General features: G+C 34.0%; 1 protein-coding gene across 8 annotated transcripts in view; it reads right to left on the reverse strand.

The window, feature by feature from the left end:
* DPH6 (diphthamine biosynthesis 6) overlaps positions 1–25,752 on the reverse strand; it is a 151,483-nt gene that overhangs the window by 4,663 nt on the left and 121,068 nt on the right. For 6 of the 8 annotated variants that reach the window (XM_072738210.1, XM_025998422.2, XM_025998423.2 and 3 more), the window contains exons 6-7: positions 18,738–18,799; positions 5,705–5,799 (exon numbers count right to left, since the gene is read on the reverse strand). In XM_072738210.1, the coding sequence (XP_072594311.1) occupies positions 5,705–5,799; positions 18,738–18,799 (157 nt within the window). Of the gene's footprint in view, positions 1–2,611; positions 2,803–5,704; positions 5,800–18,737; positions 18,800–25,752 lie in introns of those variants that run through there. The other 2 variants (XM_072738206.1, XM_072738208.1) reach the window with 1 other exon arrangement.

Below are 25,752 nucleotides of genomic sequence, written 5' to 3' on the forward strand. Positions count from 1 at the left end.
CGGGGGGGGGGGGCGGGTGGAGAGAAAGAGAAAGTAAAGAGGCCTGACTTGCTCTCCCACACCTACCCCTCTGGCTTGTTACCTCTGGTCTTGTTTTTTCTACTTACTCCAAAATTGTATCTTGGCTCATCAATCAGATTCAAATCCCAATTCCTATGTACAACCCTCACTCTTACATTAAATTTCAATCTCCCTACTCCTGATCTCAGCCTTAGAAACTGACCATGAGCCTTAATTATACCTAATCTAGGCAGCTTGGTTTTGCTATCCTTCACAATGGAGTGCAGCAAAACTATAATTAACCTGGCACCAATGCTATGTCAGTAGAAAGGGTTTCAAGCCCTCCCTTCTCATGCCAGCTACCTGCACTAGAAACAGAAGGCTGACAGCAAATAGCTCATTTAATTAATGTAATTACTGCATTCTGAATAAAGATGGTTATCCAGAGAAAATACAGAATATTCTAAGCACTAAATAAAGAAGAATATGATTTTTATGGATTCTATTAAACTCATAATCTCTAATTGACTAACATCATTTCATTCACTTCTACAAAGCCAGCCAACTGGAAGAGACTAGATCTCAAATGAACAGTTTTTAGTTTCAAACAGAATAATGCCACTATTGCTCTTCTTTTCCCTTTCAGAAACTCAAATGAAATTCAACTTTCAAGGATCTTTGGTTTCTGTCTGCTTTGTGGGTTTCTCGGAAATCTAGAGTATGATCTGTTGGAATATCCTCAGAGTTACCCAGAAAATTAAGACTAACTTGTGCCACAGCAAAAATGCTCTTTTCCCTGTTAATGTAAATAGTCAGTTTGGGCAGTGTATCTTATGAAACTGAGGTTTCTCTGTAGCCTAGAGGGCTAGCCCATGTTCCCTTTCATTTCTGCATTAGGCTCACCCCTAGATACAACTTCAAAAGGACAGCTGCTGAGTCAGGCCAGCATCCCAAGGTGTGAGGTCGTGTGTGTGTGTGTGTGTGTGTGTACAGCCCTGGGGTATATATATATATATATATATATATATATATATATATATATATATATATACCCTCACTTCAAAACAAAAAAAACTTATATTCTCTTGAGACAGCCATGGTCTTTGTTCCTACCTTTCCTCTAAGAAGACAACTATACAAAGATATTCCCTGTGGACTCACACTTCTCCTTAGAGACATCTCCAGTGTCATTTCTGTGAAGCCTTCCTTGACATTCTCCAACAGTTCTAGTTTTCTCCTTTTATGTGCTTTAGTAATGTGTTCACAGCCTTTTCATTGCACATCCAATACATTATAATTATGTGCCTATATGCTTGTCTGTCTCTTAGAGAGGGACCAAGTTCGGGTCACCTTTGTCTGACTCTCCCCGACCCCACCCCTCTTGGCTCAGTATAGAGTACATTTACGGTATTTATCAGAAATGTGTTGAATAAATGACTGTATAGTGAAACTCTGATAAGTATCTTCACATTACACACTATTAACTCTCACAAACCCACACTGATTTTTTAATTACCTGTCTTCTCACGGATATATACTTTCTCATATGCATGTACCACATGAACATTTTATCCATATACACACACGTGTGCCATAATAACACCATACTATAATAATACCATATGGTATCCCTGGCCTAATAAAGATAACATTTAATAGATCTAAAAATGTAAATATAAGAAAAATAGTTCATAAATTTAAATAAATCCCAGGTGATACAGGATAGATGTCAGAAGGTAAGTAAGCACTTGATTCATTCCCACTGCTAAATGCCACATTGTTATACTCTGTGCTGAGTTATGTCTTGAGTGGGGAGCAAATAGGAGAAGGTGGGAAAAATGAATACAAAGTGTTTTAACCATAGGATTTAATCCTTCTTTCCTTATGTCCTTCCTCCCCGCCCTTTCTCCTTCCTTCCCATTCTTCCTTCCTTCCATCCATCCCATGTGTAGCAACTTTACATCAGTAGTATAGTAACATTGATAATTCAAATGGAAAGATGGAGTTGTATCAAATACTGACATTTTATAAATATGTTCATTAATAGAAGAAAATCACTTTCTTTAATACAACATTAAGATTTCAGTTCTTATGTCTGATATACATACATATATATTTTAAAGTAAGAAGCAATAAGAAAGTAGGCTCTTTTTTTGAGGACCTACAATTGTCCCAGAATTATCCTCCTTTTGTAAAGCCTAGGCTATAATTCTTTTCCTCAAGGCCTCTCAGAATAAATCCTTCACTTTCTAATATAAAAATCTGCATCTAGAAGTGAGTAATCACATATTTATTGACATGAAAAATGAATTGTAAAGTGTTCCAGTTAGAAAAATTTTAAATTACTTCCAAAGACTGCTATATCAGTCTTTCCTACAAGATTTAAAAAATGTTAATTGGGGCAAAATGTATCTCATAAACTTCCAGAACCACCCTATTTCTCTAAATTACTTTGGGATCCAAAAATGATTCAATCTATGTTTTTGAAAAAAAAAAAATCCCTAATAATAATCAAGCCATTTTGCAAATAAGTTTACTTTTTCTCCCCTTAGAGGCAGTTTTCTCCTTTTCATCAAAAAAAATTTGTACCAGATATTTGATTTGTACCAGATTTCTTTTTTTTTTAATTTTTAAAAAGATTTTATTTATTTATTCATGAGATACACCGAGAGGCAGAGACACTGGCAGAGGGAGAAGCAGGCTCCATGCAGGAAGTCCAATGCGGCACTCGATCCTGGGACTCCAGGGTCACGCTCTGGGCCGAAGGTAGATGCTAACCCACTGAGCCACCCAGGGATCCCCCTGAAATGAGATTTCTAATAATCAGTTAGTTTTATGCCAACTGTGGCAGACCACTATTAAATAGAACAAGAGAAGCTGTTAAATTTGACCAAAGAATGAATTCAAAGTTATAGGATCCAGTATTCTTAATGGTCAACTGTCAACAAATAGTTACAAGAACTAAACTTCTTTTAATTGTATCATCTCTAAATAAAATAACTTTCATTTACATATAGTTTTGGAATGTGCAATGTATATTCACTCACACTATCACATTTAATGCTTATTAAGTAGGTATAAGGACATTTTTTATTTTAAAGAGGAGGTAAGATTTTATTTTATTTATCTATTTTTAAAGATTTTATTTATTCACGAAAGACACAGAGAGAGGCAGAGACACAGGTAGAGAGAGAAGCAGGCTCCATGCAGGGAGCCCAATGTGGGACTCGATCCCGGAACTCCAGGATCACGCCCTGAGCCAAAGGGCAGGTGCTTAACCGCTGAGCCACTCAGGCATCCTGAGGAGGAAAGATTTTATACAATAGGTGACATGCTTTTTCCACTAAACTAGGATATGTCCCAACCTATAACCTCCAATTATAACCTAAAAAGAACACATGGGATAACTAAGTGAAAATGGGATAAGTAAAAACAAACAAATAATAAATAACAAATTAATTCAATAATATTTAACAAATATTTATATTAGTGACAACTACATGTTCTAAGAGTTCAAGAATGAGAACAAGTAGAGGGGATAGCAGCAAAAGCCTTTAAAAATGGAAGGATTTTTACAGCATAGGAAATATGGCCACTGGTACTATAGTAGTAGCAAACAGCACTGCATGGTAATAGAGGGTGGCCACATTTGTGGTGAGCAGAGCATAACCTGTAGATTTGTCAGATCACTATGCTGTACACCTGAAACTAATATAATGTTTTGTGTCAACTATATTTCAATTTTTTTTTTTAAAAAAGGAAGGATTTAGCAAAGAGGAGAAAAATGGGAAGGCAAGCTACAGAAAAGGCATCAAGAAAGCTATGAAGATAAGGTGAGGCACAGCCTATGAAGAAAAAAGCATAGAAAATGCTTAAGTGTCAAAATTAGATGAGTGATTAACTGATAAATGAGTAGGAGTGAAAAGACAGTGCTTCTTCTGTGTTCTCAAGATACACATCTGTATGTTAGCACTTAGGTATTGTTGATTTGCCCGTCTCTCCTGTTACACGAAGACTTCTACAGAGTGGAGCAGTAGCTTGCTGAGTTCCACCCACATAATCCACCTCAACAAACCATTATTCAATGGAACTGAAAAGCTCATTTCAGCACTAGAGGGTTTTAAGATACCTCTCCTGGCATCCCGCTCTATAATAGCATGACTAATTTCTCTCATGCCATTGTCTCAGCCAGGCTTAGGTTTCCTTGCCTACAAGCGATGTCTACAAAAGTTTCAGTTTTCAGGTCTAAAGCACTATAATAAATAGACCTTCTGGTTATGTAATACAGTACATTTCTTATAATTCTCGGTTATTCATAAAGACCTCTAGGACTTCAAGTTGTCAAGTAAATGGGAAAAGTTGTATTCTTTGGCATTTTTCATTTATCGTCTTTTTTAAAACTAATTTCAGTTAGTTCCATATTAAAAAGTAAATATACTGCAAGTTTCTTATTATACTGTAATTTCACCCTCACATGCAAATAGGTTTCTTGAATAACAAAACAGTATTTTTTTTTATAGAAGACCTAATGTACACTTCATTCATGAATCATTTTGTGATGAGAAGTCAGAAGAAATATCTTTCACATATGAACTTATAACTTTTATCCTTTACCATTTTGTATCTTAATTGTACACAGATGTGTCTTCCACTCAACCTCTGAAGGCAGGCGCTATCCTGAACATCAATGGTGCCCAGTAGAATGCTTTAGACACAATAGGTACTTGCCAAATAAATTATTCTGTCAATGATTATTAAATGGAAAAGAAGTTAGAAGAACATGAAAGAAGTAAGGGTGTATGAATATTAAAAATATGATAATGAAAATGTCTTGGCCATGTTTCACTAAATAGACATTTTTTAGAAAATTCATTTAGAATTGTCTTAATTTTCTTAGATCACTCCTCTGCTCATTATTAACATGTACAAAGGAATCACCCCTTAGTGGTGAACATGCTGAAGCTGTCTACTCAATACAGGATTCCAATCTTTCATCAGATGAGCCTCCTGAAATCAAGCATAATTCTGCCAATCTTTTCCAAGAAAAGAGCTTAGGAAAAGCAGACAAAGTGCTCTCTTGGCATAGGAGAAGGACAACAGAAATTAGAGTACAAATAACAATGTTAACAGGATGAAAAAAAAGTTCTTGTTTCTCACTTTACTAATTTTAACAATCTGTGGCAAAGAAATCACAGTGCTTGCCATAAACTGAATTCACTCAGAAACAAAGTTTATATGTAAAAATAACCTTAAATAATAAAATAGAAATGTTTAGCATTACTATTCCAAGTTGTAAAAGCCAAGAAAAGGGAAAAAGAGGATGGAGTTAATGGAACCCACAGGCTACTGATGTGGCAGTTTATCAAATGTAGCTGTAATGAAAGATAAATAATACAGGCAATTCACACTTCATGAAAGGATAAAAGTGTCAGTGTGCAGGTACCACTTTTACTGCAGGGCATAATCAGCAAGTAAACGAAAGTGCAATGTCTAAAAAGTTTATAGCCTTCTATGAAGGCCTCATCTTGTCAGGTATTGATTTAGGTATTCAGACAACTTCACTGGTATTAAACAAATGGAGTGTTTGTGAACTTAGAGGACACGTTCTATTTCTCCCAACAAAAGTTGCCTCAAGCTTAATGTTAAGTTGTTTCCATCACTTAAATGTAAGGAGAGGGGAAAAAATGCTGAAATGGTATCTTACACAATTATTTTCTTCTTAAATAGAGGGCAATCCAAAGTGAATGTTTCATACTCTCCACCTTCTCCACAAACATGGACTCCATACTTCTTAGAAAGCTGGAGATAGGAAAACAATAACAAAACAACAACAAAACAGGAAACTTAAAATTAGACAGTAAAAAGGCTCACTTAATATTATTTTTTCCTAAAAAAAAATCCATGCAAGAAACTTTAATTGCAAAATCTATCACAAGCTATAGGAAAGCAACTATATTTCTACTTAGAGCAGGTGTTCTAACATTTTATGTATAATGAGGAAACTTAGAGATTACTATAAATTTTAAGAAGGACACTAGCTTTCGATTCAAAGAAGGCTAAGGAGGAAAGGTACTTAAGTCATTAGGTAGTAAATGAAAATATATGTTGCCAACGTGTGCTTCCCTTTACCCTTTGACCTATATGTGAATGGGAGAAAAACAGGTTGTGTTCAGAGCATTTCTCAGAGACACAGAGAAAGCAATCTAAGGCCTTTCTTTTGGCCTGTGAACAGAAAGGAGTCACAGACATGGTTATTATGCTTGAGGTTATTATTAGTGAAGTTGCAAAGGTACTGAGAACAAGTGAAGTTCCAAAGCTGTAGACAAGCTTAGGAAGGTCTGCTCCAAGAAAAGTTGGGATAGCTTATCGTGTTGTCTAATTAAACCTGAAATTAAAAAAGAAGCAAGCAAAGAAACAACCAACCTGTGGTTTGCATTAAATATAAACCATATTATCTAAATAATCTTGATACAGAGAGTAAAATAATTTCCCATTTGGCTGGTATGTGGCTGGAATCAGTGCCGGGGAACACTCTCAACTGATTGTGTCAGAGAATCTTCCTGCTCTTGTATTGAGGCTTTATTATCATGCTCCATCTCCTTCATTCTGAATTTCACAGCTTTCCCTGCTTATAGCCTCTCCTAGTCCAAAGTCCTCATCGCCCAAAGTTAAGAGTGACTCCACTGATGTTCACTGTTACTGCTGATGTTCGCACTATGGGCTAAATCTTCAGTTTTATTTGAATAGTTATGCATTTATTTCTCTGGTTACTTTTGTGGTTGTGCTGTAATTCTGAATCCATTACATTTAAACTCTTGACTATGTGCCTTTAGGGATTTAAAGCATGGGTCTGTGAGAATTCTACTGCTCTTTCGAAGATCAGCAGTAATGTGAATGACACCATAAAGTCAAATAGTAAGAAAAGTGAGGGAAAGAAAACTGGGTGGCATTTTCTTTGAGCTCATAAGAGCAAAGCAGAAATTTTCACCATGTAGAGTCATGAAGTAGAGAAGCAACTGGTCCTGATGGGAGCAGATAACAGGAATAGATTACTTTCCCATAGGGATGCCTGGGTGGCTCAGAGGTTGAGTGTCTGCCTTCAGCCCAGGGCGTGATCCTGGAGTCCTGGGATCGAGTCCCTCATCGGGCTCCCTGCATGGGGCCTGCTTCTCCCTCTGCCTCTTTCTTTCTGTGTGTCTGTCTCTCATGAATAAATAAATAAAATCTTAAAAAAAATTACTTTCCCATCTTAAATCAAATTAAATTAATATCTGCTTTGTAATAAAAATGTAGAAATGATGGGATATGGGTTTCAGGGATGTTTCCTCATTCTGCTAGCTAGGGTTTGTCCTTTTTTTTTGGTGATATCCCTTTCACTGATTTTCTCATTCCAGCAACTTTCCACCAAATGAACTTTCTGATCTCACCTTTGTGGTATTTTTATGTGGGAGTATACCCTATCAACTATTAGCTTCCTTTTATTGGAAAATGCTTTACTTAAGCTTTGCATAATTTCCATAATCTACCACCAAAGAATAACTGGATTTTTAAATTAAAATTGGCATAGCTGTGTCCTACTGAAGTAGCCTTTGGTAAAAAGAATATCAACTGTTATGTTAAACCAATATATTATCATTATAAAAAGACTGCCAGTACTAGGAAATCTAAAATTTGAATGTATCCAGCGATATTTTCAGTTCACACAAAATATTTCCATAATATTAATTCAATAACTTCTTCAACCAGTATTTACTGAACAATGATTATTAGGCAGGTTGTGTTAGATGAAGAAGACCTGAAAGTAAGCAAGATAACATCCCTGGTCTTTTGAAGCTTATCAAATATACTACACCCTATATTTAAACACCGCAAGATAATGAAAGAGTGATGTAGCTTCTATAAATAACCCACACAATCTCTTTGCCCTTTTTATTACAGATTCATTCATCAGCATGAACACAGATTTTAGGTCAAGAAATTCGAATAAAGAGCTCAGTAATTTCTACAGCTGATGAACCAAGAAGTTCTCTGACTATGAATCCTTAGGATGTCTTTTGCAGCCACTCTAAACTCTACTAGCTTCAAGCTCTAATAGACATAAGTCCTCAGAGAAAAATCCATCTTTATTGGCTTACTTTTAGCCAGCTTCAAGGCTCTCTGATGTTCCAAGAGAACTTTCTGAAGAAGTGAAGCCCACGCTAGCCAACCACTTTCTGTAATGAATCTTCTTCTAAGACACAGCAATTTATCAGAAATCAACATCCTTGTAGCACAAAAGCATGATGTATGCCCATTCTAGAAAGGGTCAGTTTAGAGAAGTGGAGAATCCAGAGACAGGTTAATGGTAAAAATATTCAATTTACTTTTCTAAAACCTGTAAGTTTATGTTACTAATACTTATACTGTTCACAGAAAGTTGCAACTTTATTCCTAACATGTCTCAGGTCTGTGTCTGGTTTCAAAAAAAATTGCCATTATTGTATGCCAGCACTTAACCATTACAAATACAGTTTTGTAACTCTCTGTTTTATAAAAAATGCTAAATAGGTAACAGTTTTTCTAGTTTAGTTTCTCACTGAATTGTCATGATTCTTTCCATAATTTAAGTATATAAAATAGCAACCTATATTGAAAAGTTACAAACATTTTTCTTTTGTCTATTTCTCACTAAGGTCTAATATTCATTAATGATTAAAATGTATTTAACAGTTTTAGTTAATACGTAAAAAGTCAAAGTAGGCAGTTATTGTCATCAAAACAGCAAAAACATGCCAGACAGTTTATAAAATCAGGATTTGTTTGTTCGTTTGTTTGTTTCACATAAGGAGAGCCGAGAATGCAAAGAAGTCTGGATGAACTAAATTCCAGACCAGGGTGAGCCTTTCCTAGGTGAGTAAAGATCAACAGCTACTTTCTTATTGGGCAAACAGCATACTTCCACAGATGGGGGACTTCTAGCAGTGTGTGTAGAAAGCAGCCAAACACATGACCATCTGTGGACTTCTGTGATGGCTTATTAAGAGTCCTGAGGAGACCCAGGGAGTCTGTTTAGCCTGCCAGTTCCTTCCCATAGCTTGCCAGCTCTTTCCCAAAGGCCTTAACCAAGTGCACATCGTGGCTACATGCAAAAGGCTGTGGCCAGGACAGAAGGAGAGAGAGAGATTCCTTTGGAAACATCAGCTCATCAAATCTTTTCTATTGAGCTTTCCCTTTGCAAAAGGCTGGGGACAGGGCAAGAAGACAGAGATTTTTTTCCAAGGCGTGGAAGGTCAGGAAGAAGGCAAGCAGAGGCTCATAGCAATAAGCAGGCACAAAACACTGGTGGCAGGATAGTAAAGCAGGGGGAGAGGGTGAGAGAAAAGAAAGAAGGGGGGGATGGGGAGGAGAGGGGAAAACAGGTGAGGGGAGGAAAAGGAGAGAGACAGAGATAGAGACAGAGATATCTAGACTCAATGAAGCAAGCACAGATCACAAGCCCTGATAAATGAAGAGCCCTGATACTACTCTTAAAGCATTTGAAAACAAGTAGTAAATGGAAAAAAAATGCAATCAGATCTAACCAAGCTCAGATGAATATTAAACAGAATAAATACCTCAGGCTAGCTATCAGAGAAAGGGATATGGCTTTTGGGGAGTAAATATTATTTACTTTAGTCTCTACTGTTCTTTTTTATTTCAGTATCTACCATAAAATATGTTAAAAAATTATGAGATGCCAAAAAGTAAAAACTGGCCTATAATCAATAGAAAAGCAAACAGAAAAATAGAAATAGATCCAACATTAATCAAATACTGCACTCAGTAGGCAAGGACTATAACATAACTAATGTAAATATGTTAAAGGATTTAGTGAAAAAGACAAATGAAATTCATGAACAGAGAGTAGTTTCAGCAAAGATGGAAATCAAGGATAGAGAGATCTAGGTTCATATCCTGGCCCCAACACTAATTATTAGGCATGGGACCTGGGATAAATTACTTATCTTCTCTGAATTTCCATTTTCCTAGGTAATACCTACACCCTTATGGGCATGTTGTGACTGTTAAGACAGATAAATGATACATGCAAAGCTTTTAACTCAGTCCCTAGTGCTCAGGAAACACTGAGTACATAGTATTTTTTCTCTATTAGATTAATTTGCCCTTCCCTTGGGCCTTCTGCTCTTTTATCTACGTACTCCTTTCTTTGAGGATCATGACCACTTCTATATTGACTACTTCTATGCAAATGGTTCTCAAAGCAAAAATCTTAGCTCATGATCTCTCTCCCATATATTAGTCCCCACTCAAAATTCTTATTGAGTGTTTTATTTGGGAGTCTTGTCTTAAATTTAACATGAATAAAACAAATTTCTTAATTCTTTTTTCTTATAACCATTTCTCCCTATTTCTGTAATGCTCAATTCCCTGTTTCTGTAATTGTTCATTCATACTGAAAGCTAGAAATACTGAAGAACTTAACTCCTTCCTTTCTTTCTGTCATTCTTTCTGCAACAGAGCCTACATTTTAAACTTTTTCATTAATTCATTTATTGAATCAACAAATCTTTACTTGGTACTTACTAAATGCCATATCCTGTTCCAAATGCTAGGCGTATGGCAGTGAATAAGAAGGACAAAGTAAACAAATGTATTCCATTCTAACATCCTTCATGATCACTTCACACTTGAACTATTATTACAGTCATCTCTTATCTTCCTCCTTAGTTTTGACACTTCCCAATCTTTCCTATATATCATCATCATACTAATTTTCCTTAACAATAAATGGCACTCATCTGCTTAAAACTTTTTGGTGACTATTACCTATTCAATAAAAATCAAACTCTGTAGACAGTCAAACACTTCAGCCATTTGGTCCCATCTTTTGCACAGATAAAAGATATAAAGCCAATACAAAAGGGACGCCTGAGTGGCTCAGCAGTTGAGCATCTGCCTCAGCTCAGAGCGTGATCTTGGGGTCCCATGATTGAGTCCCGTATCAGACTCCCTGCGGGGAGCTTGCTTTTCCCTCTGCCTGTGTCTCTGCCTCTCTTTGTGTGTCTCTCATGAATAAATAAAATCTTTAAAAAAAATAAAATCAATACAGTAGATAAAATAAAATTCAAAAGGATCTTGACTATCTGAAAAAAACATAATACATTTTATAAAATGAAATACAAAGTGACAAACTCCAATATTTAGCTTTTTTCTCTTCCACTTAAAAGGAATTGCTCTTGTTATTGTCTGTGGAACAACCTTATCCTGGCTTGTGATGTATTTCTGTACTGTATCAATATGTACCATCCTGAACTTGAAATTTTTCATGTGTGACTTTTTCTCATGAGGCTATTTTCTAAATCCCTTAGACTCTCTCCAGTTCCTTCTCAGCAGTGTGTAGCAGACAGTACTCAGTGACCAATTAGGTGCCCTACTTATGGTCCAAATACTCATGCATGCATGCTCCCAGAAAAGGGCCTGATCAACATAAACTAATAGGTTTAATATGAACCAGAAATAAAGCCACTGCTAATCAGAATTACCAAGTAAAAGGACAGAGAAAGTTACTGACTTCTTTTTTTCTACCCTAAGAAATTGCATTTTTATCCTCTGGTGTTGGAAATCTGAAAGAGTAATAAATAAAATGCACACGTGATACTCAATGTTTTCCTTATCACATTAGCCACTGAATCAGTGATGTCTTATCCCCCAACCTCCTAATCCTCCCTCCCCCTGTTTTGAGCCATTTGGGAAATGTTATATAGAAAAAGATTTGGACTAGCTGACTACTGGGTAAGCTTAACACACATACTACTTTGTCTGATATCCACATTTGGTCCCAACCGCTGTATGAATACAAAGATATAAAGCTAATATAATAGATAAAATAAAAGTTCTAAAGGAACAGTTGAAAAGAAGTATGTTGCTGTTTTCTAACCAGTTGGATTATTAATAAAACAAGACCATTTTTTTACTTATTACACAATATAATAAACTGCATAAAAGCATGTTCATTACTTCACATATATCTAAATTGTGCTATGTTCTCTCTTAGATAAAGCTTTTAGGGAAAGTGAACATTGGTTTGCCATCTAACTGTTGTTAAGATGAGCATTTTAAAAAGCATACCAAACAGCTGTGGCTGACTTGGGTCATTTCATGGATTATAAGAATGTCTTGGAGTCTGAACATTTAAAAAGTGAATTCCTAGTAAATAAAAAGGAAATTACGTATATGATTCTATTTTTTTTCTGACATACTTATTTATATAGATGAATATTCATATTCATAATAATTCCATTTGAATGCTACTGATTATTGAAGTGAAAAACTTAAGGGCACCTGGTTTCCATTTGATTTTTATCCCTTTAGAAGATTATAATAAACCCAATTGGGAGAATTTCTTATTAAATCAAGATTCTTCTTCTTTTAAACCTGTTTCATTTATCTGTCATCTTAAAATTAGAATAAAAAAACTCAAATCAAATCACACTTCATCCCTCTCACCACCTATAGAAAGCTATGAGGTTTATAATAACTGCTAAAATTTCATTTTATAAATGATATGCTTAACATACAAAATAATTTCATGCTGCATATAATCATTCATAGCACTTATTCAAGAAGCATATATTGAATGTCTACTATAGGTTTGGTATTGTTTTAGGTGCTTGGGATAATGATGGAAACAGACATATAAATCCTGCCAATAGCAGCTTATTGTCTGGAGATATAGACAGAAAGGTAAACAAGCAATTGCAATAAAGGGTAGTGATTGGTTTGGTGCATGCATGAGATGCTGGGGGAGTGTAAAGGACAGTACCTAACCAGAAGGAACCCAAAGGCTTCTTAAAGTAAAACTTGGGCTGATATCTGAAGGATGAGTTAGCCAGGAAAGGCTAAAGGGAGAGAAGAAAGGGCCGAAGGAGAGAGAGAAAACAGAAGAGAAGTAAAGACTGTTCCAGAAGGAAAAGTATACGTTAAGTCCCAGAGCACATGATGGGTACTGGAAAGTTAAGTAAGTATGGCAAAACTGGATCATAACTAGATGAATAATGATGAGATGAGGCTGACTAGAAAGAGAACAGATCTTATGGGGCTGCATAAGTCATGCTAAGTCATTACCCTAAGGTCAGTGAGAAACCATGATAGGTTTTAAGCAGAAAAGTGAATGGATCAGATTTATCTTTTATCTGTGCAAACACTCTGGTTGCACAGTGGAGAATGGGCTGGAGGAAAGAAAGTCAAGAAGCACAAAGAACTGAGAAGTTGCTGGAGGAATCTAGGCAGGGAGTAAAGATTTCCTGAACTGGGGAAATAGCAATGAGGACAAAGAGGTGAGGGCAGGTATTTTGAGACATATTGTTAGGAAGCTGAATAAGTGACTGACTGAATGGAGGAGTGAAGAAAGTTATTAAAGTCATTAAGGAAAGTATTAAGGAAAATTGCCAGCTTTCTGCATGGGGAAATTGGATGGATGGTGGCTGTGTTCACTGGCACCTCAGCATGAATGGCAGTTTGCTGGGAGAGTCCAATGACCTTAACCTTTTCAAATTTTTATGTGGCATGCTATTCCAACTCATTCCTGCTGCTCCTAAATTATAAATATTCCTCATGATCCTCTGTAATACATTCTTCATAATCAATTTATTCCCTGGGATATAGCCCATGCACTCCATGGCTTCAACCATCACCTTTATGACATTCAGCTGCTGCTAAAACCAAGAGTATTACTACTAATTAAAGACCATTTATTTTATGCCTTAAAGTTAAGAAAATGATATAATTATTTAATCCTCAAAATGATTTTTAAGAATACAAAAGAACATAGGTTCTGAAATCAGAGGGATTTAAGCAGATATTCAACATCTGCTACTTCTCAGCTGTGTGACCATGGAGAAAGTAACTCACCCTCTGAATGATCCCTCATCTAGAAAATGTAAATATCAATAGTCACAATCTCGTAAGTTAGCTGATAAAATAAAATCCATAAAAAGCACTTAGCACAGAATATGGCACTTAGCAAGCACTTAATAAATACACAGCTTTACTATAAAAGTAGGTAAAGCACGAATTTATTGAAGACCCATTTGAGAAGATGAACTTTAACAAATATTATAAAATATCATAAAAATAAGAATACTCTGAACAAACTTATAAGGGACAGTTCTAAACCTTTAAAATTTGATGCAACTTTTATATTAAAATTCATCTACTTTTTTGAACAATGGGAAAATAGTCCTGGGGGAAAAACTCAAAGGATAAGATAATTTTAGAATCCATTTGTTCACTTATCAGATGATAATTTTAGGAAATTGCAGAAGCTTAAGAAGCAATAACTAAGATTATTCCATAGTTAATTTAGAGTAATAAATCTACAATCTTTAAAGTTATATTTTTTGATCCAGAAATTATAGTCCTAGGAATTTCTCTGAAGTAATAAGAAATACATTTCTCTGAAGAAATGTATTGGAAGATTTATTAGAAAAGAACATAATCATAACACTGTTTATTACAATTTAAAAATAAGTAACATTGTTTATAATAATTTAGAAATAAATATTTCCAATTTGTCATAATACGTTCATATGTAGGATATGTAGGATATAAATATGATGGAGTCCACACAGCCATTAATTAATGTATTTTCTAACTATATTCAGTTATGCAAGAAAATATGACATAATGCTAGGAGAAAAAAAAGGACACATACTATATGTATAGTCAACATAGTTTGTAAATAAAATATGTACAACTACTTAACTATGTAAACTTGTGTGAAAAAACAAACTCTTAGGAAATAAACCATTACAGAATACACCAAAATATTAGTTGCATGCATCACAGGACAGAAAAAAAAAAATGTGTTTTTCTTTAGTTCCCCATGCCTTATTATATCTCAGATTTTCACCAATATGTAGGTATTTTATGCTTTTTTTTCTAATTATGATTTATTTGTATACTTTATCCCTTTTTTCCTTATCACAGGCAAAAATTTAGAAGTATTTAATGTGTATCTTTTATCTGTTTTTGAAATGTATTATTATTCTGTGCGCCTATATTTTTAATTCATTTCAATGTTACTTTTATGCATTCAACTCTGCTGCTATACACATACTGAATATATTTTTCTAACTGTAGACTTATGTATTATGTATTCCATAATGGGCACTCACCACATTTTAACTATCTGCTCTTCCAAGGTGAAGCAATACGATTAGCACCAGATCACTTTAACTCAGTCTAGGATTGGTATGATTCAAAGTTGGATAGAAGTATTTGCAAGGGCTAGAGTATTTCTGGTTTGCCTTTACACCTAAGATATAATTCAATTAGGAGTGCAGTTGAATACCTGGAGGGTTAAACAGGTCCCACTCCACTTTGGTTTGCCCTAAATTACAATTCTTGTCTCTTTGGTGCTATGAAGCTACTGAAAGCTCTACTCAGCTTCTCTGCTGGAGTTTTCTCCTCAACTTCTTGGTATCCCTGTACCAATTTTTGAATTAGAAAATGTCTTGAGGGTATTAAAGGTTCTGTTCTTATTGAAATTCTGGCTTCTCAAATTTTTTCATTTAAGCATCTAAGGGTGAATATTTCAGTAATAAGGAGGAATCTGTGGCTCTGATTTAGTGAGTGAGATAGAGACTAGTGGAAAATGAGCCTGAAAAATTGAGAGAATGCTGATCATATATAGTTTCACCAGTTATGATCTCATAGGAATTTGGATCTTAATATAATTGCAATGAGAAACTATATAAATTTTAAACAAAGCAGTGATATTATTCGATGTACACTTAAAAAAATTACTCTGGCATCTGTATGAATAATGGATCATAACAGGGCAATGGTGGAAGTAAGGAGACCAATTAAGGGTTGATAAAGTATTCCAGACAAGAGATGACTATCTTGTGGTGGTAGCAACAGAGACAGTGAGAAGTGCTTGCATTTAGAATATATTCTGGAGATAGAGCAGACAAGACCACCTAATGGGTTGGCCAGAGTATGTGAGGGAAAGTGGATTCTAAAGAATTTGAATTTGGGGCACCTGGGTGGCTCAGCGGTTGAGTGTCTGCCTTTGGCTCAGGTCATGATCTCAGGTTCCTGGGATTGAGTCCTGCATGGGACTTGCCGCAGGAAGCCTGCTTCTCTGCCTGTGTCTCTCTCTGCTTCTCTCTCTGTGTGTCTCTCATGAATAAATAAATAAAACCTTACAAAAATTTTTTGGATTTTAGCCAGTAAGCATAGGGGACTCAAAGTTCTAAAGTGAGTGACATAATTACAGTAGAATAGATTAGAATAGTTACCTTGAAGCAGAAAGAAAAACGAATTCTTTAGAAAATAAAATAGAAGGTAGAGGTAAATTTGGAGTTGTCAAATAATACTCTAGAAGTGACAGGCACTGACCTAAGGTGATGACAAAAGGAATGGCAAAAAGTGATGGATATAAAGGCAACAATCAAGTTTGTGGAGATATAATTTGCATTGCCACTGGGCACTAGGGCTTAGCAAAGAAATCTGGGCTAGAAATATTTGGGAGTCACCAGAATATAGCTATTCTTTAAAGCTATGTGAGTGATTGAGATCACCCAGAAAAAGGTGACAGAGTGAAATTGGGGCCTAGACTAGGAACTGGCAAAAGAGACTAAGAGTGACCAGAACAAAAGGAGACAAATTAGGAGAATGTGGCATCATGGATGCTGATGGAAGCATTTTAAGGAGTATTTATAACTGTTACATAAGGGCTAAGAAGTGTTGTTTGGGTTTGGCAAGATAGAGATCATGGCTATCTTGGTCAGAGCTGTATCCATTTAGAGGTAGAAGGAGAAGCCAGACTCCAGGTATGTAAGGTGTCTGAGATAAGAGGAAGCACTGATCATCAACATAGATAACATGTATGAAATTTTTGGCTTTGAAGCAAAGAAGAGAAGTAGCTAGAAGACTAACTAGAGTGGAGGGAGGGAATCTTTAGAATGGGAGAGACAGTGGCATGTTTCAATAATGATGTGAATTATTAACTGTGATTCTCCCAGTTACAGGAGGCAAAAATATGCCTGGGTGCAGTTAACAGGGGTTGTGCTCAGGGGCAGAGGGATTTCCAGTATGATGGGTTCTATTTTCTCTTTGTGAAGAAAGAAACAAACCATCCAATCAAAAGTGAGGGGAAAAGTGAAGCGGATTGGATTCTGAGGAGAGTAGAGAAGGACTGAAATAGCCATTATAGAGAATGGGTAGGTAATTTTTCTACAGCCACATAAGATTGCCAGGCCATGCTGAAGATTCAGTAAAATGATTTCTGCAATTTTTGTGTTTAAATATTCTATGATAACATTCAGGTTAACTCATAATCGACATCATGGCAATCCCAAAGCCTTAGATGCCTATTCTACAAAGAATTTCTGCATGTTTGACACCTGAACTCATAACTTTAAATTTATGGAACAGCTTACAAAAAGCTCTTTTGCCAAAGACCCAGTCTCTCATTTCTGAAGTTCTCTTTCTTTTACTCCCATAAATTTAATTTCATTATTTATCTACATTGTTTTTTTTCAGAAGCAAAATTTAATCTGATGATAGGGAATAGATGTGAACATAGATACAAGGTTAGCTATAGCACAAATTGCCATGAGCAAAGTCCTATAAGAGTAGCATAAAAAGCAACCATGTCCATTTGATCAACTTAAATAAGTGACATCAAACTGTCTAGAAATCAAATATAATTTGTCGCAATTATATGCTCATTTCATTTTTATTTTTATCTTTGCTATTTGCCTCACATATATAAGACATTTACTGATGCTTAGTGAAAAAAAGAATGAACATTTCAGGGATTTCTAAGCATTTGGTACATATTGATAAACCATAAAATAATCAAGTGCAAATAACTGAAAGACAATGTGAAAATCATAACGTTAATAAAGGTAACTGCTACCCCATCACAGCAATTGTATTAACAATGTCCAGAGAAAATGTTGATAAATGTAAGAGTAGGGAAGGGGAAGATGAGAACTTTTTAGAGGAGTTCAGTTCTTTCATAGAAATAGGGTAATTTTCTTTTTTTTTTCAACATAATTGTGAAATAAAATACTCTCATCATTATACGTCTTTAGTTGTCATTGCCATATGAATAATATTTGCCCCCAAATTCTCCCAGAATATAATAATAACAGTTAACAGAAAGATTGAAAATAACTAAATCTTTCTTTAAAATGTAGAACATGTTTAGGATTTGACAATGGTATGGGTTAAACAGCTGGGGTTTTTTTGTTTTTGTTTTTTTTTTGGGTTAAACAGCTGTTACTTGAAACCTTAAAATAATGTTTTGTTACTCTGCAAGTTAATTTCCTAACTGGTAAAAGACAAAGGTTAGATTAGATCATCTCTGAAGGAAGTTCCTACTCATATTTCTGATTGAAAAGCATCTGATCACAGAGACCATCAGCTACTTTAGGAATATAGTACATAGTATACAGTGTCCATAATAAAAGAAATTAAGTTAATAAAAGAAATCTTCTGACAGAGTAAGTTTCCTTTTAGGTATAGCTTACTCCTTTATTCAGACTAACAAGCTGGGAATGATTTTCATCGTTAATTTTAGACATTTCCATATCCATCATAAGTTTAATTTTTTTTACCAAACTATATCATGAATGTTATTAGAGTTTTTCCAAAATAAAATTCATTTTATAATCATCGTATCACGGCCTAATTTTTTTCTTCCTTTAGATGCCTATGGTTTGAGAAATAATATAAATTCTTACCTCTAAGAGATAAGGTTCCATTTGATCCAGAGTTTTTCCAAGATGCTTATCTGGATCTAAACCTGCCAAGAAAGATTAATTTTTTTTAAGATAAGTATCAGATTGTAAGTCTAAAGACACATTACCCTTCCCTTTGCCTCTCCTTGCATAGGAAATGTTTTTATTTTAAATTTTTATATTTTAAATTGCTCTGATCCTAAAGTAAGACGTATTTTGCTAGTATTTATTTTTCTATTTCCCTTGGGTAACTGGTTTTCTTATTCCTGAAAAATAAGTTTCATATCAAATCACTTCATTGCACTGTGTCAACTTCCAGATTCATGGTTTTAATTCATTTTTGAGCAACTGTAATTTGAATGGAAAAACAGGTATCATTTCAAAGATACCTTGGTATTTTAACTATTATTTTACATGGACAACAGTTTTCTTATGTATCTCTGTTTTATCTAAACATCAAAATTCTTAGAGAATAAGAGTAGGAAATAGAAGAGTAGTAGACAAATATGCTTATATAATTAATTCACTTCATAGGACACCATATGGATACAAATAATTGTCTTATCAAATTAAATGACATTTCATTTCAATGACCACTTGTGTGATAATGTATTTTCCAAGCCAAGATGGAGACAACTCTAATCATTATTGAACCAACAGCATATGTGCACAATCTTAGATAAAGATGTCCAACTATTAGTACAATTTATGTAGGTAATAAGGTATAAGCAGAGAAGTATGGGCAATACATTCTTTCCACATACCAAAACTAACTTGACAGGGAAGAAAAAGTCATATCACAAATCTGTTATGAAATGAAATAATTTATTTTAGATATTATATCTACAATACATTTATATATTTACATTCATAATACATGTATTGGTTAACCTCATTTAAATAAGTTATTTTTATTTTTTATTGGCTTATATTATTTAGAATACATAAACTGATGAATAATTTTCTGCTTCTAGTTGGATGCCTTTTTTTGGTAACATGGTATTTCTTATCATCGCATATCAGAAGAAGGGAAGTCAGGCGAAGGTTGAGAACTCTTCCGTCACTGAGTATTTTTAGATGAAACTCAGAGCAAACAACTCAGACCAGTAGTACTAGATAGATTCTTCGTGTCAACACCCTTCACAGCCATCTTATTCTCATGGTATATTCACTAAAATTATAATTACAAGGAGATGGGTAAACATGTAGATGAACTAGTCCCTGACTGTCCAGTTCCTTTACTTCTACCATCACTTAGCAATTCAGTATTTAGAATAAGTAAATGAAATACATTGAAAGAAATAACCATGTAGTCAGATTTAATAAGCATTAATGTCATGCCATATTTCCTCTACACATTTTCTTTAAAGAAATAAACACTACCATCACAATAGAACATCACCATATATCTACTCTTAATCTGTATCCTCTACCCTCTACATGGTAACCACTCTTTTGAAGTTGGTGAGTTACTAATTATGCTTTTATAATTTTAACAAATGTATATATCAAAACAATATTTAGTATTGTCATGAATATTAAATGTTTAAATGAATGATATAATCTTTAACTTGATTTTTTTCAATTCACATTGTTAATGAGATTTACTTACATCAATTACTATGGCTCTGGTCCATTCATTTTTTTCTATTGTATTCTATTCCATTATATGGATATACCAGAATTTAATTCTATATTTTCCAGTAGATGGGCATTTGGGCACATGGTACTATATAATAGAAAGCTCTACAGACTCCACCAAATAACTGCTAAAATTGATATATGGATTTAGTAAAGTTGCAGGACACAAAATTAAAACACAAATAATCTGCTGCATTCCTATACACTTATAATGAGATAGCAGAAAGAGAAATTAAGAAAATAATCCCATTTATAATAGCACCAAAAAGAAGGAAATACCTATGAATAAACTTAACAAAGGAAGTAAAAGATCTATACTTCAAAAACTATAAATCAATGATGAAAGAAACTGAACATGATACAAACAAATGGAAAGATATTCCATGACCATGGTTTGGAAGAGCCAGTACTGTTAAAATGTCCATACTACCTGAAGCAACCTGCGAATTTAATGCAATACCTATCAAAATACCAGTAACATTTTCCACAGAACTAGAACAGTTAATCCTAAAATTTATATGGAACCATAAAAGACCCCAACTAGCCAAAGCAATCTTAGAAAGAAGAACAAAGCTGGAGGTATCACAATTCCAGATTTCAAGATATACTACAAAGTTTTAGTGATAAAAGCGGTATGGTACTAGTACAAAAGAGAGTTATATAGACCAATGGAACACAGATCTATAGTTACATACATCAAGGGAACAGATTGGAGAGCCCAGAAATAAACCCATGAGGTCAATAATGTCAATTAATCTATGACAAAGGAGGGAAAAATAAAGAATATACAATGGGGAAAAGACAGTCTCTAACAAATGGTGCTGGGAAAACCAGATAGTTACATGAAAAAGAATGAAACTGGACACTTTCTTACACCATATACAAAAATAAAATGGATTAAAGACCTAGATGTGAGATGTGAATTCATAAAACTCCTAGAAGAAAAGTAATTTCTTTGACATCAGCTATAGAAACATTTTTCTAGTATGTCTCCTAAGGAAGGGAAAACAAAAGCAAAACCAAACTACTAGGACTACACCAAAATAAAAAGCTTTTGCATGGTGAAGGAAATCATCAACAAAACAAAAAGGGAAGTACCAAGTAGGATATCTGCAAATGCTAGATCTAGTAAGGGGTTAATATCCAAAATATATAAAGAACTTTCACGACTGAACACCAAAAAACCCCCACAAATAATCTGATTTAAAAATGGGCATTTATTTCAAAGACATACAGATAGCCAACTGACAGGTGAAAAGATGCTCAACATCATCATCAGGGAATTGCAAGTCAAAACCATAAGGTATCAATTTACACCTGTTGGAATAGCTAAAATAAAAGACACAAGAAATAGGTATTTGTGAGCATGTGGAGACAAAGGAACCTCTGTGTATTGTTGATGGGACTACTAAATTTTGCAGCCACTATGGAAAACAAAATTGAGGTTTCTGAAAAAATTTTATGTATTTGAGATCTATGTTGTTATGTGCATATACATTTGCAATTTCTAAAACTTTTTTATAAGATTATTCCTTTTATCAAGTAATGACCTATTCATCTCCATATATGATTTTTATCTAATATTCTATTTACCAATATTACAACACCAGCTTCACATTGTTAATACTCTACTGGCATATACTTTTTCATCATTTATTCTCAAATTTTCTGTGTGCTTTTGTTTTGGATGCCACTTATAAACTACAAATAATTGGATTTTTAAAAATTTTATCCTATCTTATAAAGACAACTCTAAGGAATGGAGTTTAATTATTTTACATTTTTAACATTTTATGTTATATGTCTGGACCTGTTTCTATCATCTTATAGATTTCCTGTTTTATTAAGCTTTATACATATTTGTTCCTTATTTTCTGCCTCATGCTGTATTGAAAGGATTTTTGTGTTTGTTTTCTTATGAATCTTAGAATATAAATTTAACAATTTGTTTAGCACTCTTGTGAGAGAATTTACCATGTTTTCACTAGATATTAAATAAGTCCCACTGTTTCAGTTATTATTACTGTGTTAACTTTTAGTTCCATCATTTTTGTCGAGAAAAATTAAGCCCACCCACATATTTTATAATGTCTGTTTTCACAATTGTTTCTCATTCATTTCTCCTGGAATTCAGTCTATTTCTCTGAAATCTATTTTTATTTTTTTACTGAAGATCTGTAAGTGGTAAAATCTCGTAGGTTTTAGATGTCTGACAATGTTCTATTTCACTCTCATTACAATAATAGTTTAGTTGCAATATATTAATTACTTTTTTAGAAATTAGTCATTCCTAATAAGATTTATGCAGTCTAATAGTGGTTCCCATACAAGGAATATTTTTTTTTTTGTGCTAAATTGTAGTTTTCAATGTACTTGTGACATTCTGTAATTTTAATATAATGTGTGTAGGTGTTTACTTTTATTTATACTGTATATTACCTAATATACACTTTGAATTCTCAAATTTATATTTTTCTTCAAGTCTAGAAAATTTTCAGTCCTTGTATCTGCAAATATTTTTTCTGCCTTTCCTTCTAATTTTTTTCTGAAACATCTATTACACAAATACTGCAATTTCCCAATCTATCCTGCATATTTTTAAATTGCTCTTTAATTTTTTTTCTGTCTATGTTGTCTTTTGGGTCAATTATTTTTTCCTGCTTCATTCATTCTCTATTTTACTTGGCTCACCTATAGTTTATTCTGCCCACTGAACTTTTTTTTTCTTTTTTAAGTGAACTATATGTTTCATTTCTAGTATTTCTAATTGGTTACTTTTCACATCACCTTGATGCTGTTTCATTGTGATTTATTTTTCTAATTGATTGTTTTTCTTTAATATTTTATTTTTCTTTATCTCTTTGAAGTTCTTCCTCAAATGGTACACTTTCAGTCTCTGCTTTCCGCCAGGATTAAAACCTCCCAATTGCTTTTGCCTGCTTCCTAACCCTTTGTATTACAGCCCCATGGTTAAGTGTATTGCTTATTGCTTACTATTTTGTGTATACTTAATTCTATTTCACAGAGATGTTTATAATGTTTTCTAGTACAGCTATGTCTTTAATACTTTTCCTTCATATATTCATCTATTATTGCAGGCTTGGGGTGGGAATGTAGAAAACTTATTTTTTTTTTTTAAGATTTTATTTATTTATTCCAGAGAGACAGGCAGAGACATAGGCAGAGGGAGAAGCAGACTCCCTGCAGGGAGCCAAATTATGTGGGACTCGATCCCAGGATCCCGGGATCACACCCTGAGCAGAAGGCAGACACTCAACCACTGAGCCACCTGTCCCAGAAATGTGGGAAACTTAAATCATGAGCGTTCAAGGTCAGCATGAATGGAAGTCCCTTTTTATCTTTCCTTCCAATTCCTTGATTCTTACATAGTGGTTAAACAACATAACCTATGTCACTCAGCACTTGGGCACTAGTCTACACAGCATTAATGTCATTTTAAAAGTCTCTCATGATTGAATCTAATAATTTGTTCTTCTTTGTAAGGATCTGGGAATAAATAAATGCCTGTCTAAAAGTCATGAAGGGAATTTAAGAGCATATGGTTTTACAAGGTAACCACTGGGAGATCATATTGATGATCTTCCCATTTTTCTTGTAGTCTTTTAATTCATTATAGAATCATCAAGTCTCAGCTCTAAACTGTTAACATATAGAAATAGTTGTTGCATTTCATTTCAGCGACTGCTGTATTCCATGATGGATAAGGTAATTTGGTTTGCCTTTAGGTAGGAGTCAGTAAAATATGCAAACATAAGCCACACTGGGCACATTTTTTTCCACATGAATCACACAGGTACACTACGTTAAAAACTCATTGATTATAGTCACAGAAATATTTTCAATTTATTTATTCCTAAGCTAAGCACTGAATATTCTATGGCACTAAAAATGTTCAATCAAAACTTAAAACTTAAAGAAGATTTTCAAATATTTTCCTGAAACACATTATAGACCATTTAACTACAGTAAAATATTATTGTAAAGCTATAAATAGCTAAGATAAAAGAGCTACATTTCTTTTTTCTCAATTAATAATGAAATAAGTTGCATGTATAAGTGTTTATAGTATGGTAAAAGGGCCTATGTCATGTTTAGTGAGTGTGGTAGGTACTGATATGATTCATGGTCTAATGCTTTAGACATTTCACACAGGAAAGACAACCACTCAGTAACATTTCATAGACAAAGCAATAGATGATCTCACTGGACATATAAAACCAAGACAATGGCAAGACCTGAGAAATAAACAATTTTGACACACTGTAAATTTATCAGAGGTTATATCTGGTGATTTTGGTAGGCGCCTTTTTTTTTTTTTTTTTTTTTTTTGGTAGGCTTCTTTGGCATGGACAATGACTTCAAAGTTCTTATCTCATGATTTGATACTATTTGAATAGACTATACTTATTTTCTGGAAAGTGTCTAGGTTTTACAATGAAACTGTCTAGATTCAATATAATAGTCTACAGATTCTCTTGAATGGATCTTTCTATTTAAATCAACACTGTATGTGATATACATTGTGACAACTTGAGTCCCCTTCACCTGATCCTTTGTGCAATCTGTCTTTGCTTCCACTTTTCTATTTATTAGAAAGTAACAAATTATTGGGGATCTCATGATCACTGCCCATGACATGCCTATATGAAATTTCTAATATTTTTAAAAAATATTTCTTGGATAAGATCCAGATCACCAGCAATTCAAACTACTCTCTTTGAGAAATCAATGGCCTAAAACCACTCTGATCTCAGAGATCTCTTCTAAATCACTTGAGACTATTGCATGTGGGATGATATTAGCTAGGGATGTGGTAGGAAGATTATTCATCTTATCCCAGAATATACTCAGATATGCAACTCTTCTCAAGAAATCTTTACTGCCTAGAACACTTATGATTCCATAAATATTAAACTACATGCAAATGAAAACTCTTCATAGCTTATTTTTATAAACGTAATGAAAGATTGAATATTTAAATTTCTTACACTTTCACATATTTTTGAACAAGTTTCCTTATTTAGAAACATTCTAGCATTGTATTACAGTCCTTATGATATTTAATTTCTCTAAATGGAACAAGATTAATATTAAAATACTTTTAAAACAAGGATCTGGAGAAACAAATACCTTAACATGAATAAACTGTTAGCTTATCTACAATTATTAAGCTTGAGGATGTCTTTTATCTAATGTATTTTTGGTTTGGGTATTTTTTTTTTTTTTTTTAAGATTTATTTTAGAGGGAAAGAGAATCTCCAGCAGACTCTGTTGAGCATGGAGCCCAATGTGGGGCTAGACCTCGGGATCCTGAGATCACAACCTGAGCCAAAACCAAGAATCAACATTCAACTGA

This window comes from Vulpes vulpes, chromosome 15 (genome assembly GCF_048418805.1).
Source record: "Vulpes vulpes isolate BD-2025 chromosome 15, VulVul3, whole genome shotgun sequence".
Taxonomy (NCBI): domain Eukaryota; kingdom Metazoa; phylum Chordata; class Mammalia; order Carnivora; family Canidae; genus Vulpes; species Vulpes vulpes.